The sequence below is a fragment of the Vidua macroura genome, chromosome 5 (genome assembly GCF_024509145.1).
Source record: "Vidua macroura isolate BioBank_ID:100142 chromosome 5, ASM2450914v1, whole genome shotgun sequence".
Taxonomy (NCBI): domain Eukaryota; kingdom Metazoa; phylum Chordata; class Aves; order Passeriformes; family Viduidae; genus Vidua; species Vidua macroura.
Window position 1 is genome coordinate 39,107,355 of NC_071575.1, and position 13,111 is coordinate 39,120,465.

Below are 13,111 nucleotides of genomic sequence, written 5' to 3' on the forward strand. Positions count from 1 at the left end.
AACAGGCACCAGGGAGAAAGATTATTTCATATTGGAAGGCAAGATCAGTATTTAGAGATACCTACAGGAAAACCACTCTGTTTTTGTAATACATATTGAGTCTTACAACAAAAAACTTAAAATCTAAGGGGCTGTGATTGTGATACCACCAAGGCCAGCAATGGACATTGCCTTTGGTCTGTGTCAGGCACATCCAGACAGACAGCAGCAGCAAGTGCCTGGGGGCCACCAACCTCTGTTCCAGCAATGCCACCATGGGGTCAGTCTCCATCTCCCCATGGCTCTGCCCTGCTGAGGAGGTGCCCAGTGCACATGGCTGGGAATGCAGACATTTGCAGGCTTTAGGAAGTATACAAGCAGCCCCAACATGCCAACACATGACATTTTTTTTCCTCCAGGACAGAGAGCAACCTGAATTTTTAATTGTTGTTCCACCCTCAACTCCCCTTCGTCCCAGCACTGGAACCACTGGAAAGAAACATAAAATAACTGAAACAGCACTGAGATAAAGCAGATTTTATTTGGTTAAGTTTTATTCATGTGTATGGGAGCAGTATGAGCTTTAGCAATCCAAACAAATAATCCAATGGGTAGAATTTAGGTGAATCTTTTGCCAAATCAGCACAGCTGCCTGCGGCTGTTTCATCTGGAACTCCTGCCGCTGCTGACAAGAAGGGGCTGAGCAAGGGACAGTAGATGTGTAGTGCTGGTGCATGGGTCCCATAACTCATCTGAGGTGGAGGAACACTGGTATCCCTTTACACGGGCTGCAGTCTGGGTTTCTAACATGAATAGATGCTGCTCCAGCTGCTCACACTGCTGAGGGGGAGAGGAGTCAGAAAAGCAGCATCTGACCTAAGGCACAGACATCAAATGCCAAGACCCAAAAAAGGAGAATTAGCAAGGTATAATGAATCCCAAGGAAAAAGCAGGTTTGATAGGTAGCGTAAGGAGCAGGAAATCGTGCGAGGAGTTGAAATTAGTGGCTACACAGGCATTAGTCAAATTCCCTTTTATATAAGCTGTTTGGAGCAAGCTAATTTAAAGATAATTTCCATGGCACTCACGAAATAAAATTGAACAAAACTGAAAACATGAAAAATAATGATGGAAAGGAAAGCTGTAGGAAATTAGGTGGGAACACACACACAAGAAGAAAAAAAGGATAGCCAGACCAGGCAGGATTAGGATTTGTTTTCCCCATACACATCTGCTATCTTTTCAGCCTGGCACAGTTCAGCATTTTTATTCTTCCTGATCTTTTGCAAATCTCAATGCAGAGATGCTCTGCTGCTTTATCATGAGAGCTGTAGTGTCCATGAGTTACTCAGGAAAAATTGTTTCTTCATTGTAAACATATAGATAATTAACCAAATTATATCATCTGGGACAAGGATCACTGCGAAGTCCTTAAAACTTGGACAGGAACAACACAATGTGCATTTATGTCCAGAGTTTCCGTAAAAGCTCTTCTTCACACATGTGTTGAAGATCATTACATTAACTTAAGACAGAATAAATGCTATTATGACTCAGTAGTAATCCTTTCTGTGAACAGCTTTTGCAAATCCCACTCTGTCATTCCCACGATCAAAAATACAGTAAAATGCAGACATGAAGACATCTCCTAAAATCCAGAGTGAGCCAGTGCGAGTGGGGATGTCGAGAGACTGAAAGCCACTCATGCAGAAGGTTTGGTCATCAATAGACTCCTGGAAGGGAAAGCACGTGTCCTTGCAGCAGCCTGCTCCATCCCAGGTCAGGGAGTGAGGAGCAGGGAGCAGGGAAGCTGCTGATACTCACCTTTATGATGTACTGCTCTGCTGCCAGCTTGTATTCATGGTGTCCGATCGTGAAGCTTACGTGAGGCAAGCTCGACAGTCTTCTGCAGTCTACAAGAAACTGGACACAATGCACTGACTGAGATGGGATCTCTTTGTCTTTCTTCAAGTACTGCTCTTTGAATTCAAAGCTTTTGGAGTAGCTAATAGTGAAGTTACTACAGAGAAACAGCATCAGGCTGACTTACAGCCTAATACTGCCCTCCAGCTTTCCTGTACTCATGAAACCAGCCCAGCAGCCCAGACCACTGCACCCTAGGGACCCTGAGCTGATCAAAATCCTTCCAAGTCCCAAAAGAAAGGAGGTGAAGGGGCTCTGATATCCTCCCTGTGCAACTCAAAGGCAAAACTAAGCATGTCAGCCCCAGCCAGCCTACATCAGCAAGGTGTGCTGAGTAAAAGTTCTCCAATGCTCTGGCCTTGACAGGGCAGAGGGAGCTGCTCCAGCCACAGAGGCAGCACCCTATGGCTGCAGTTCACCCCAGGTCCTCCCATAATACCATCACTTTAGGGGAAAAAAAAAAAGCTAGTGAGGAACACAGCACTTTATGCTTAAACTTTGCCCTGGAATGGGATTTAAAGAGTTGAAGGACTAAACTCTGGCATGATCATTAATGTACATACATAACATATTCAGTTACAGTAACAGAGAAGATAATTTCCTGGCCTTTCTAGTTATTTCATGAAACAGCTAGTGTGGGAAACAGAACTGCAGAATGCTCCAAGTCCCAGAGGAATCTTTGCTGTAAATGGTGGTGTTTTAAGTCATTTTTTAGAGGCTTCCTAGAAAGAAAAATCTGCTTTTTTCTGTTTTTCAATCTATTTTATGAAAACATAACCCTACATCTTGTGTACACTTACCAACTGTCATACCATTAGAACAAAACAAATCATGGGACAGAGAGGACAAGGACACAAAAAGCCAGTAAAATGATTTGTAGGATACAAGAAGCAAGACATAATTCTTTTACATAGCTATTACAGAATAGTACATCCAGAACAAATCAATCCTTGCTGAAAAGAGATAAAAGTTCTGGTAAAATCTGGGATGGATACATTCATTTTTACTGGGATAAATTTGAGCCAATATGTGCAGTCTGTCTATGATTGCTAAAAATGAGTCACAGAAACTCTTATTTCCAGGATGCTTTTTTGTGAAATCTGAGATGCCAGATGAATGTTATTAAGTCAATACTGGTGTATATATGAACCTACACAGCAATGACCCATTCCTTGTTTACATTAGGCTAGTATAAGTACATTGGAAATAGGTATTTTATCTATGTTCATTAGCATAATCCATTATAAAATCAACTTGTTATCAGAGCACACTCTTTGGCATGTATCTAAAAATTTGAACAAAATCAAGATTAAAGGTTTGATTGAAAAAGAATCAGGAGCCTCAGGAGTTACACAGAGGTCACTGCAAGTCCTCCTCTTACAAATGACAGTAAATGAAGAGTCCACTTTTGTCTTTGCTCTTTGTCCAGTGCACTGGACAATTGCAATACTCTTCATTTTCTTCCAAGAGTAGCTTTGGGTCAGGATCAAGACAAATTGAGATTAGCTCAGTTGGTTAGAACATGGTGCTAGTAACACCAAGGCTGTGAGTTTGATCCCTGTACAGGCCATTTGCCTGAGATTTGGACTTGGTGATCCTTGTGGGTCCCTTCCAATTCAGAATATTCTGTGAAATTCAATGTTAAAAAAAGCAACACACTGCAGCTTTGCTTGAGCACTGTGCTTTGGCAACGTGCTGGTGACCTCACACACTGCAGCTTTGCTTGAGCACTGTGCTTTGGCAACGTGCTGGTGACCTATGGGAGTCAGCCAAGGGCCAGCAATAGGCATGGTAAAATAAACTGCTCTTTCCCTGGAGGCAGGACAGAAAGGGGTGGTGAGGAGTGTCAGCAAGGGAGATGAAGGAGACAGCAGCAGGGAAGAAAGGAAAACCAGGAAAGGGTCAGTGGAGTAAAGTTCAGGAGGAAGCGTAAGAGCCAGCAAGCCTTGTCCTGTGCCCTGTGAAGAGCCAGCATTGTGAGTGACACTGATATGCATCCCTCCCAGGAGCTCTGGCATGACATACCAACTGCTCCACTGCAAGATGACAGTGAGAGGCTCTGTCAGTGAAACCACTGTGGGGCTGCCATTAAAATACCATTCCCTTTCCATCTGATGCTGACATAGCTGGCCATCAGCACCAAATCCCTCCTGGCTTGGGAGAGCCAACAGCTAGAGCTGGGGACCTTGAATACCCTCTGAGCTTCCAAAAGAAAATTATCTCTCATGCAGAGTACAGATCAATTCCTCAAACAGATGTCCCCATTATTTCCTTACACACCAGTATAGAAGATGAAGTGAACATTTGGGAAAAAGACTAAGACAAGACATATAGGTCAAAAGCAGTTTGGTTCAGAGCTCAGTGCTGTCCTGGAGACAAGGCTTATCACTGGCACCTGTCTAAGCCATCAGTTCTGTTATTTTCCAACTCTTTGCATCATATACCAGTTTCTCTCTAGCAGTTTTCTGGCTGTACAGTTTTTACCTCTCCAGTATTTGATGGACTTGCCCCAATATATGCCTGCAATCGCCTGATTTGTGAAGAGGGGCCAGTGATAAGAGAAGTGCCTGAGTCAACGATGGCTTCGCAGCCGTGGGAGCAAAATGCCACCCGGCCCTGGATCTTTATACTGCAAATGAAAAAAAAAAAAAAAAATGCAGCTTTAAGCAAATGGCATATACACTGTGACTGATATACTATATTATTGCTAGCTAAAGTACCAGAGTACTAACTGAAGTCAATTCCAGACAACAAGTGACAGGACAAGAGGAAACGGCCTCAAGTTGTACCAGGGCAGATTTTGATTGGATATTGGGAAAAATTTCTTCACAGAAAGTATTGTAAAGCATTGGAACAGGCTGTCCAGGAAGTGGTACGGTCATCTTCCTTGGAAGTGTTCAAAAGATGTGTGAATGTGGCTCTTGAAGACATGGTTTAGTGATGTACTTGGTAGTGGTGCTGGATTGACAGTTGTACTCAATGATCTTAAAGATCTTTTCCAACCCTAATGATTCTGTGTTTCTATGATTAAAACTAGCTGCCAAGATTTGCTAAAGACAAGAATGTCTGTGGACCCACTTTTCTCTCTTGAGACTCCTACAACTCCAATCATGTGCTTCCTGCTGATGAATTTATCCTCACCCCCAGGTATCTGCTCTCATCAATTTAGGCAGTGTGCTAGAGGTGGGACAAAGAAACACTGGCTATTTCGACCAAAGTTAGCAGGTCAGATGAAAGCAGGACCCAGAGCTGGATTCTATTCCTGGGTGCCTTAACCTCTTAACTGACCAGTCCACCAAGACTCATCTTGACCTCTGGTGTATCATATTAAAACATACAACATGCTCTTCCAGACACCAGCTACCTACATCACACCAGATTTAGAGAACTAACAAACGCTGATCTCATCCTGGTGAGCCCCTCTTTGAGGGGCACAGGGCTAAAACACTGCAGCTGAGCCCTCCTGCACCATGTCACCAGGTGTTTCTGTCACTGGGGGTTTACCTAGGGAGGTGAATTTCACCAGGGTTTTTATACATACATACATACATACTTGTTCATGTGTATTTGCCAGTAGCTTTTCTCAGTGACTGGGACCCAGTGGATTGAACCTTTGTAGAGAGAATGGTCTATTCCCCCCAGAATCAACTCACCGCCATTCTCGGTGTCATCTCCTCTGAAAACAGAAAACAGTTTAACACAGACATGGGAGTGTGCCAGGATGCACCAATGAGATTACACTTAAAAAGCAAAAGTCAAATCACAGCCCTTTCTAAATTCAGATATGGATGGCTGAAAGGGATTATTACTAAATTATCACTGTATGTGTTCCAACTCAGACCCTCCAAACAAGCTCTGAGAAGACTTACTGTTGCCACCAAGGTAGGCATGGGGAGCAGGCCGAGCCAGTTGCTACTCTCAGCTCAGAGGAAACACTAGAGAAATAGGTGGAGTTGCAGCTAGGTCCAGATTAGGGAACAGTATTTTTCTGAAATGTGGCTATTTGGGTGTAGCACAGCACTTCTGTTCATCTGCATGGGCCAGCAGGAAACCTCTGGCGACTGACATGGTAAGTCTGAGCTGGGAACTTTTCTTTTATTTATGACCAGCTCCAACAAGAATAAATCTCTATTCAAAACGCCATGGTCCTCCCCATAACATTTTTTTCTTTTCATGCCATAATCTTCAATGTCAAGTTGAAAAAAAAAAAAAAAAAAAAAAAAAAAAACACAAAAAAACATCCACAAAGACTCAAAAAATTGGGGAAATGTCTTTCTTGGGTTGGCTTTATACAGATGCACAGTTGTTTCTATCAACAGTTAAAATAGATTTACTTCTGTTTTAGCAGTGTCATTTTAAAGACAGACCTTTTCAAATAGAAAGAGAAGATTGGCTCCTCTACCAGCTGCTGGTTCATGATGCTGTCAAACACAGGCAGAGCATTGCCCACTGCTAAGGAGGGGTAGCCTAAGCCCAGTACACCATCAAAGTGGGCAAGAACAAAAGTTGTTCCTGGCTCAAACACTGACTCGCCGAAGTCCTGTCCCTTGATGGAGATGTTACTTATCTGTTTGGTAAAAAAAAAAGGCAACAAAAAACCAAGCAAAGAATAACCACAACTGGAAGTAATGACACCACCACTAACAAGAAATTAGCCATATTTCTGATCCATATCAATAGATTCATTCAGTTTATAAAGCCTGGCTATCTTTGTGTCACTTGTATCAATATAGCACATGCCCATTTGGCACGTAGGCAGCAGTGATTCCTTAGAATGCCTTAATTATATGGCTGCTTCTTCATAAGCCCATAAGAGGATCCAAGAAGACAAGCAGAAATGAAAAAAAAAGTGTGAGGCTTTTGTGTTGGTAGCACAAAGCTGGGGCAGAACCCACACCTCTCAGCACTCAGCTTGGTGGGACCTCACTCTGCCCTTGCCTAATCCAGACAAAGTTTTCCAGGGCAAGGCCAGTATCTGAGCTGCCCTGCAAACAGTTGGTGTGGAGGCTGACAGCCATTTGAGATGGACACTCACCTGCAGTGTGTCTTTGCCAGCAATGCCCAGAAGCTGTCCTGAGCCGTACTGCAGGGAGAAGGCTTCCCCTCCGTGCTCATATGAATCTGACTTGAAGGACTTAAATTTCTGGTGCACCCCTACACAAAAAAAATTACATCTCTACACTGAGGGGAGGTCCTGGCAACCCACCCACTCCCCAATGCAGAACGAGATGAGATGTAGGAGAACCAGATTTTTTCTCAGGAGAAAAGTGTCGAAGAAGTACTGCAGGCACCTCAGTTCCCCTGGAGACCCCAGTTTTTCTGTACCAGAGATACAGAGTGGTAATTTTGCATTTTAGAGGAAAAATTAGAACAGAAATGGGCATTTCCACCTCTGTTGGTAGGTCTTCCAGGTCTATTTTCATGCCTTTACCTCATGGTGCAGAGGGTCTCTGGACAGCTGCAGCCGGTGCCTGCCCTGGCTGCAGAGTGACATGAGGGAGAGAGGAGCAAACTGGGGAGAGGAGAGTAAGGGATGCTCCAAACCCCCCCCCCCCCCCCCACTGCAGATCCCTGCTGCAGGCAAGCTTCTCGGGAAAGGAGAACTGGGCAAGGTCTCTGGACCCAAGACAAGAGAAGCATCGAGGAGAACAACATTTCTTACTGCAGGCCTCGCTGATGCAGTAAGCGGACGGGACCCAGAAGTTGGAGGAGCCGGTGTCAAACACGACGGTGAACCTCTGGGGCGGTGTCCCCACGCTCACAACCCCGTAGTACTGCGCCTGCGGGAGAGCAACCCGCTCAGCCCCGGGCAGCCTCCAGGCAGCTGCTCTGGGGAAGAGCCCTGATTGGGAGCATCCCACAGCGCTCCCTCAGGGGCTTCTGTGCAATTCCATTTAAACGTGAAAGCACTCCACATGAAACGCGTCTGGTTCCACAAGTGGCTTCAAGCAGTAGGTTTTACTCCAGATGAATGAACAATGGTGTGGCATTTTTAAAGCCTTTTAAGCAAACATTCAGTTGGGTTCCCTATGGAGTCAACAAACCCTCTTGCACTGGCTTCAGGGGTGGTAAGGTCATCCTCAAGATGAAACTCTCACATGACCACACAGACTTTCAGGCTGTTTGTTCCTTACTGATGTCAATTAGGAAAGTCAGGATGACCTTCCTCTGCCAGCTTCAGAGGGCTCCGACCAGTGGCACAAACACTGTCTTATGTGGCCACCCTTTTTCCTTTGTAATTAGCAGCTACTATAGCAAGTCAAAAAGTATTGTGTTGCACAAACTGTTTCTGATGTACTGGACAAAGTTCATCCAGCAGATGAAGAAACCACTGACCATCCCTGGATACCAATTGAGACTGAGATAATCTGTGAACACGTGAATGCTGGAGTGAAGTGCTTATCCACATCCCGTATACAAGTCTCTAAGTGCTCCTATCTGGCCCTGGAAGAGCACTTCAGCATTAAGAGACCTATTTTTAGGAGAGGCATTTCTGGAATTCAATCACAGATAGAAAAGCAATAGCTAGTGCCAAACCTTTTTCAGCAATACAAGTATTTGAATATGTACATTCAAGTGCATACTTGTTAATTAATAAACTGACGTTTCTGACCCCAGAATATACAGTCTGAATGAGATAATCTTGAAAAGGCAAGCAAGCATGCATTTAAGAGAATATCCAACTATGCAGTAGGATTCTATTTCTTCCTGCATTAAACAAACTTAAGGGATTTTCATTAAAAAACAAACAAACAAATCAAACAAAAACAAAAACATACAACCAGAGAACCCACATACACACTGCAATAAAACCGTTCCTGATGCTACCTGAATATGCTGGGGAAGTGGGTTTTGCTTTGTTGTTTTGAGATTTTCATTTATACTTCTTTGAAATAAGCTTTAAAGCAGGTTGAAGTGTTTTAGTGTCCTTTGTTCTTCTTCACATACTTATTTATTTATGGCCCTCAAGTGTCAATAAGTTCTTGCTGAATGAATTTGGCCTTTCCTTTGATTCCATTCCCTGTTCAGGTGAAGACTTCACAACATTTCTGCAGCTTAGTTTCCCTTGAGATAAGCATAGCAGAAAAACCAAATAAAACAGAAAACAGAGACCAAAAAAACCGGACAAAATTCTAAAACCAGGAAAGACAGATTACAAAATGGTAGACTTGATGACTTGCCTGTCTGAGATCCAAAGAAATTAATATTTTTTCCTTTTTCAGTTTAGATGGTAAATCCTCCCAGGTCAGTCTCCAATATTTAATACATATTAAACTCCGGAGATAAAAGCAGAAAAATAAAAAAAACTCTACTTAAGTCTTTATCATCACTGATTTGTGATTCCATCTGATTAAATAAATGAGATTTGGAGGATTTTTTTATAACACAGAAGCATCCAAGTGTCTGGTAAATAGAATATGACTAAATGAAGCAATCAGATTCTGCTGTGAAAAACCCTGTAGTTCGCCAAGACTGATACAGGCAAACCTCCCATATTTCTTTGGGGACCCAACTGAGTCCAACACAGATCTATACAAAAGTAAAACTGCTACTCTACATCAGCTTTCTACTCAGGTCTCATATTATCCTAGATCTAGACATGCTTTATTTTGCAGATTGCAACCTGTTTTTTTATGATCTAATATTTATAGCATAAAGCAACAAGACACCATAAGCCCTATAATTTCATTGACAGACTCAATTTGAAATATGCTGGGAAAAAAACTGGCCTTCAATAGTCCTAATGACTAGTGAGTCCTAATGATTGCATTACCAAAACTGTACTTACATTCATGTAATCATACAGCCTTTCTGAAGCAGCTCCTACTGATAAAGCAATATCTGCAGGGAAACAATGTAGATACCTCCGGGCAAAAACATCAGGGTGGTGATTCCTCCAAAATTCCTCTAATTCTCCCTTTTCCTTCAGCTGTTTCTTGATAGATTTGAATCGAATCAAGGGGATTCTATGCAAATAAAATAAACACACAAAAAAACCCTGATTGTCCTTCCTAGAACGGTCATATACTCTGTTTTTTAAAAAAAGGTTTCTTTTTTGAGACCTCAAGTAGCAACAAGCACAGGTCACCCCATGAAGCCAGCTGAGATGTGTGCCAGTGAAGCCAGACATGTTTTCTTACCGTTCCACAGCCACGATGAGTGGGATGTAAACCACAGCCAACAGTATTGCCCTCATGGCTCCAAGAGGTTCAGAGTCTAATGACACTCCTTTGCTCAGAAGTCCCTTTTTTATGGCCTGTTGTCAGCTGAGGGCTGCTCGCCAGGTCAATCAATGGCAGGAGGTCAGTGCTTTGGCAGAAAACTGATTAATTTACTCTCAGACTAACCGCTGGTTTGTGCAAATAGTGGTGTCCAGTGGAGCTACTTAGGCACAGATAACCAGGGCACAGTCTAGACCAAACAGACACTTAACTAACAATCCTTAATGTCTTTTACAAAAATACAATTCATGGGGTGAGCTTGGCTCCTGCTAGAATGAGAAAGAGGAAGCAGTCCAAGGACTTGCTGCTTTTCAAGCTTGCTTTAGTGAGATGTTGCTCAGAAGTGTTCAGTGCAGAGAAAGAGGACATAATATATAACCATTTCCCTTCTGCATGGAGACATTTCAGCAGGGTTGAGCTGACATTTGGTGGGCTTCTGACAAGTCACCCCCTAACAGCTGAAGTTTAATTCCCTATCTCTGGGAGAGCTCCAGTCTAAACATAAATGTGACTGCCACGCCATAAAATGGATCTTCAAAGTAAAAAACGCAACAGTACAATACTGCAAAATACAGTAAAAACCAGAAATAATTTTGCACACATTTCAGCAAGACATTTGGAAGAGCTGTCTTGGATTTATTTTCCTGCAAGCTTCCTGGGGTTAGTGGCTCCCACTCCTATACTTGGGTTCAAGTCAAGCCTGCATAGAAATAGTGATGTTCAAAAAGAGGCTGATTTGGCAGAGCACAACCCCCAACCCCTCAGCTGCCCAGGAGGAAGCAGAGCACTGAGTTTGCAGTTTACTTACAAGACTTTTTGAATCTTTCCTCTGCACAAGAAAGAGCAGTAAGCAACCGCATACTGCAGCCTAGCATATATTAAAGCTAACTTTGAATAATCAGCCATTTTTGTTCAAAAGGCTATGGTAGGATGCTGGGAAAAGAGCAACCACTTTTTTTTCCTCACAACACACCATGTATTTAAAATAAATGGCTCACTATGCAAAGGTGAACTGGAACTAAGTAATTCTCCCAAAAGAGAGCAGATGTGCAACAGCACAGCAAGGAATGAATGTCAAAGGACATGGAGGAAGCAGTTGTCATCTTCTGCTCCAGCAGCAATGTCAAGAAAAAACATAAGAAAAACCCAATCACACAGCATATGTGAGCCAAGAAGAGGTCTAAATGCCTGTCACAGTCTTCAAATAAATACAAAGCAAACAAACATTGCTCCTTTAAGTCACTTCCCTTGCTATGTCAGACTGATTGAGGAGGGGTATGAGAGCCTTAAAATCAGTAAGCTTAGAGCTCTATTTATTAGTTCCCCCAGATTTTGAAATACAGTTTGCTTTTTTCAATGTACCTCCAAAATTGTAAGGGCTAAAAAAACTCAGCAAAGGCTGAGCCTGGTGTCACCACATAGCTGTGGGCAGAGCTTTGGATCTGAAAAAGCACCAGCATCTCTATTATAATATCTTGTTTCAAAAAATAATAGAATCTCAAAAATTCATCTTTTATATTGATTTCTATTTTATTCTAATTTTTTTCAATTATCTGAGTAATAGTCCCCATTTCTCCTGAACTCAGAGGTTTTACACAAGTTATCAGCAAACGATCACATTTTCTGCCCCACAGTCATCCCAGCCACTGAGCTGCAAGAGCTGGGTGCTGGAAATGGGGATGGTGAGCTAAGATGCAGCCATTTGTGAAATCTAGAAAGAAAAGGCATTTCTCAAGGAGCCCCCACCTGTCACTTGATGCACAGCAGAGCAGATGTCATGCCCTTGGGTAGGGCAGTGTCGCTTTGACAAGAGCAAGACAACGTCTGTGCTGAGTGCCTTTATCACTTGAACTTTTCCTCAAATGCTACAAATGCTTCTGGGAAGTCGATAATGTTCCTGTTGGAGGGTAACTTTGAAGACATGAAGCTTTCAAAACACCACCTGGGTCTGCTGTGAGGACTGCCTTTTCCTTAGTGCCTCCACTGAGTGGCTGATTCTCAGAAAGAACACAATTGTTCATTTTACTGCAAGTGTAGTCCTTTATTAATCCACACACAGAGGTTATTCTTTCCCGAATTCTCTGATCTTACTCTATGTTCCAAGCAGACATTAATTTAGCTAACAGAGGTACAAAATGCAGCAACAAAAGGTCATTGTGACCTTTTTTGATAAGCTGGAATAATGATTAAACTACAGTGCAGAGGATCCCTAAGAAATAGTTATCTGCAGCTTAAAAATTCCATTAAGGAGAAGTAATTCAAGTAGAAAAAAAATATATCCATATCCATATCTGCAGACATAAAGTACTTTGCTAAGTTATTTGTCTACATATGGATTATTGAGAAAAAATATGCCTAAACTATATCATTAATATATTCTTAGCTATGCTCTTGTGTTGTTATGATTAGTAGGTTATCTGAAAAGATTTGTCTAAAAGACGAGACTTTGCTGTGGATGTATATTCATTATTAATTATGCCAAATGCATTTGGTTTTCCACACCTGTAGTCTACCGTGCCTTAAAGGGAGGAACCCTTGCCTTCAAAAGTTGCCACAGCTGCTTAGAAATGAAAAACAAATACAACATCCTGCTGACACATTCCCCACAGTGGTCCTCTGACAGGCCACAGAGTAACAGTAAAAAAGCAGTAAAGTATCTAAAAGGAGATGCTCATGCAGTGCAAACTGGCTTCTTGCTTCTGAGATGCCATGCGCAGCACGTCCCACCATCAGAGAGGGAACTTTCAGGCCCTCTATTCCACAGCACCACCACAGATGACTGTGACATCTTTGTTCTCCAGGCTTGATACTCTGCCCAGCTTCCCCATCCAACACTGATTTTATGGCACTCAGGTCTCAGCACTCACTGCTCTCCGTCCTGCTGCAATACTGTTTCCCAGGTGCCCTCTCTATTGTTCTCCTCCATACACTTCATAGCATCACTGCTGCATGGCATAACCACTCATCTTGTGGGGAAAAGGCTCATA

At 42.7% G+C, this 13,111-nt stretch overlaps 1 protein-coding gene across 1 annotated transcript; it reads right to left on the reverse strand.

Moving 5' to 3' along the window:
- Window positions 1-606: 606 nt before the first annotated feature.
- On the reverse strand, window positions 607-10,099 carry LOC128807493 (cathepsin E-A-like). Its single transcript, XM_053977947.1, has 9 exons — window positions 10,044-10,099; window positions 9,692-9,869; window positions 7,565-7,682; window positions 6,938-7,056; window positions 6,270-6,469; window positions 5,456-5,578; window positions 4,387-4,531; window positions 1,804-1,902; window positions 607-1,712 (listed from the first exon to the last, which is right to left on the reverse strand). Exons 1-9 carry the CDS (start codon window positions 10,097-10,099, stop codon window positions 1,533-1,535), a joined length of 1,218 nt encoding a protein of 405 aa, XP_053833922.1. The 3' UTR covers window positions 607-1,532.
- Window positions 10,100-13,111: the final 3,012 nt, after the last annotated feature.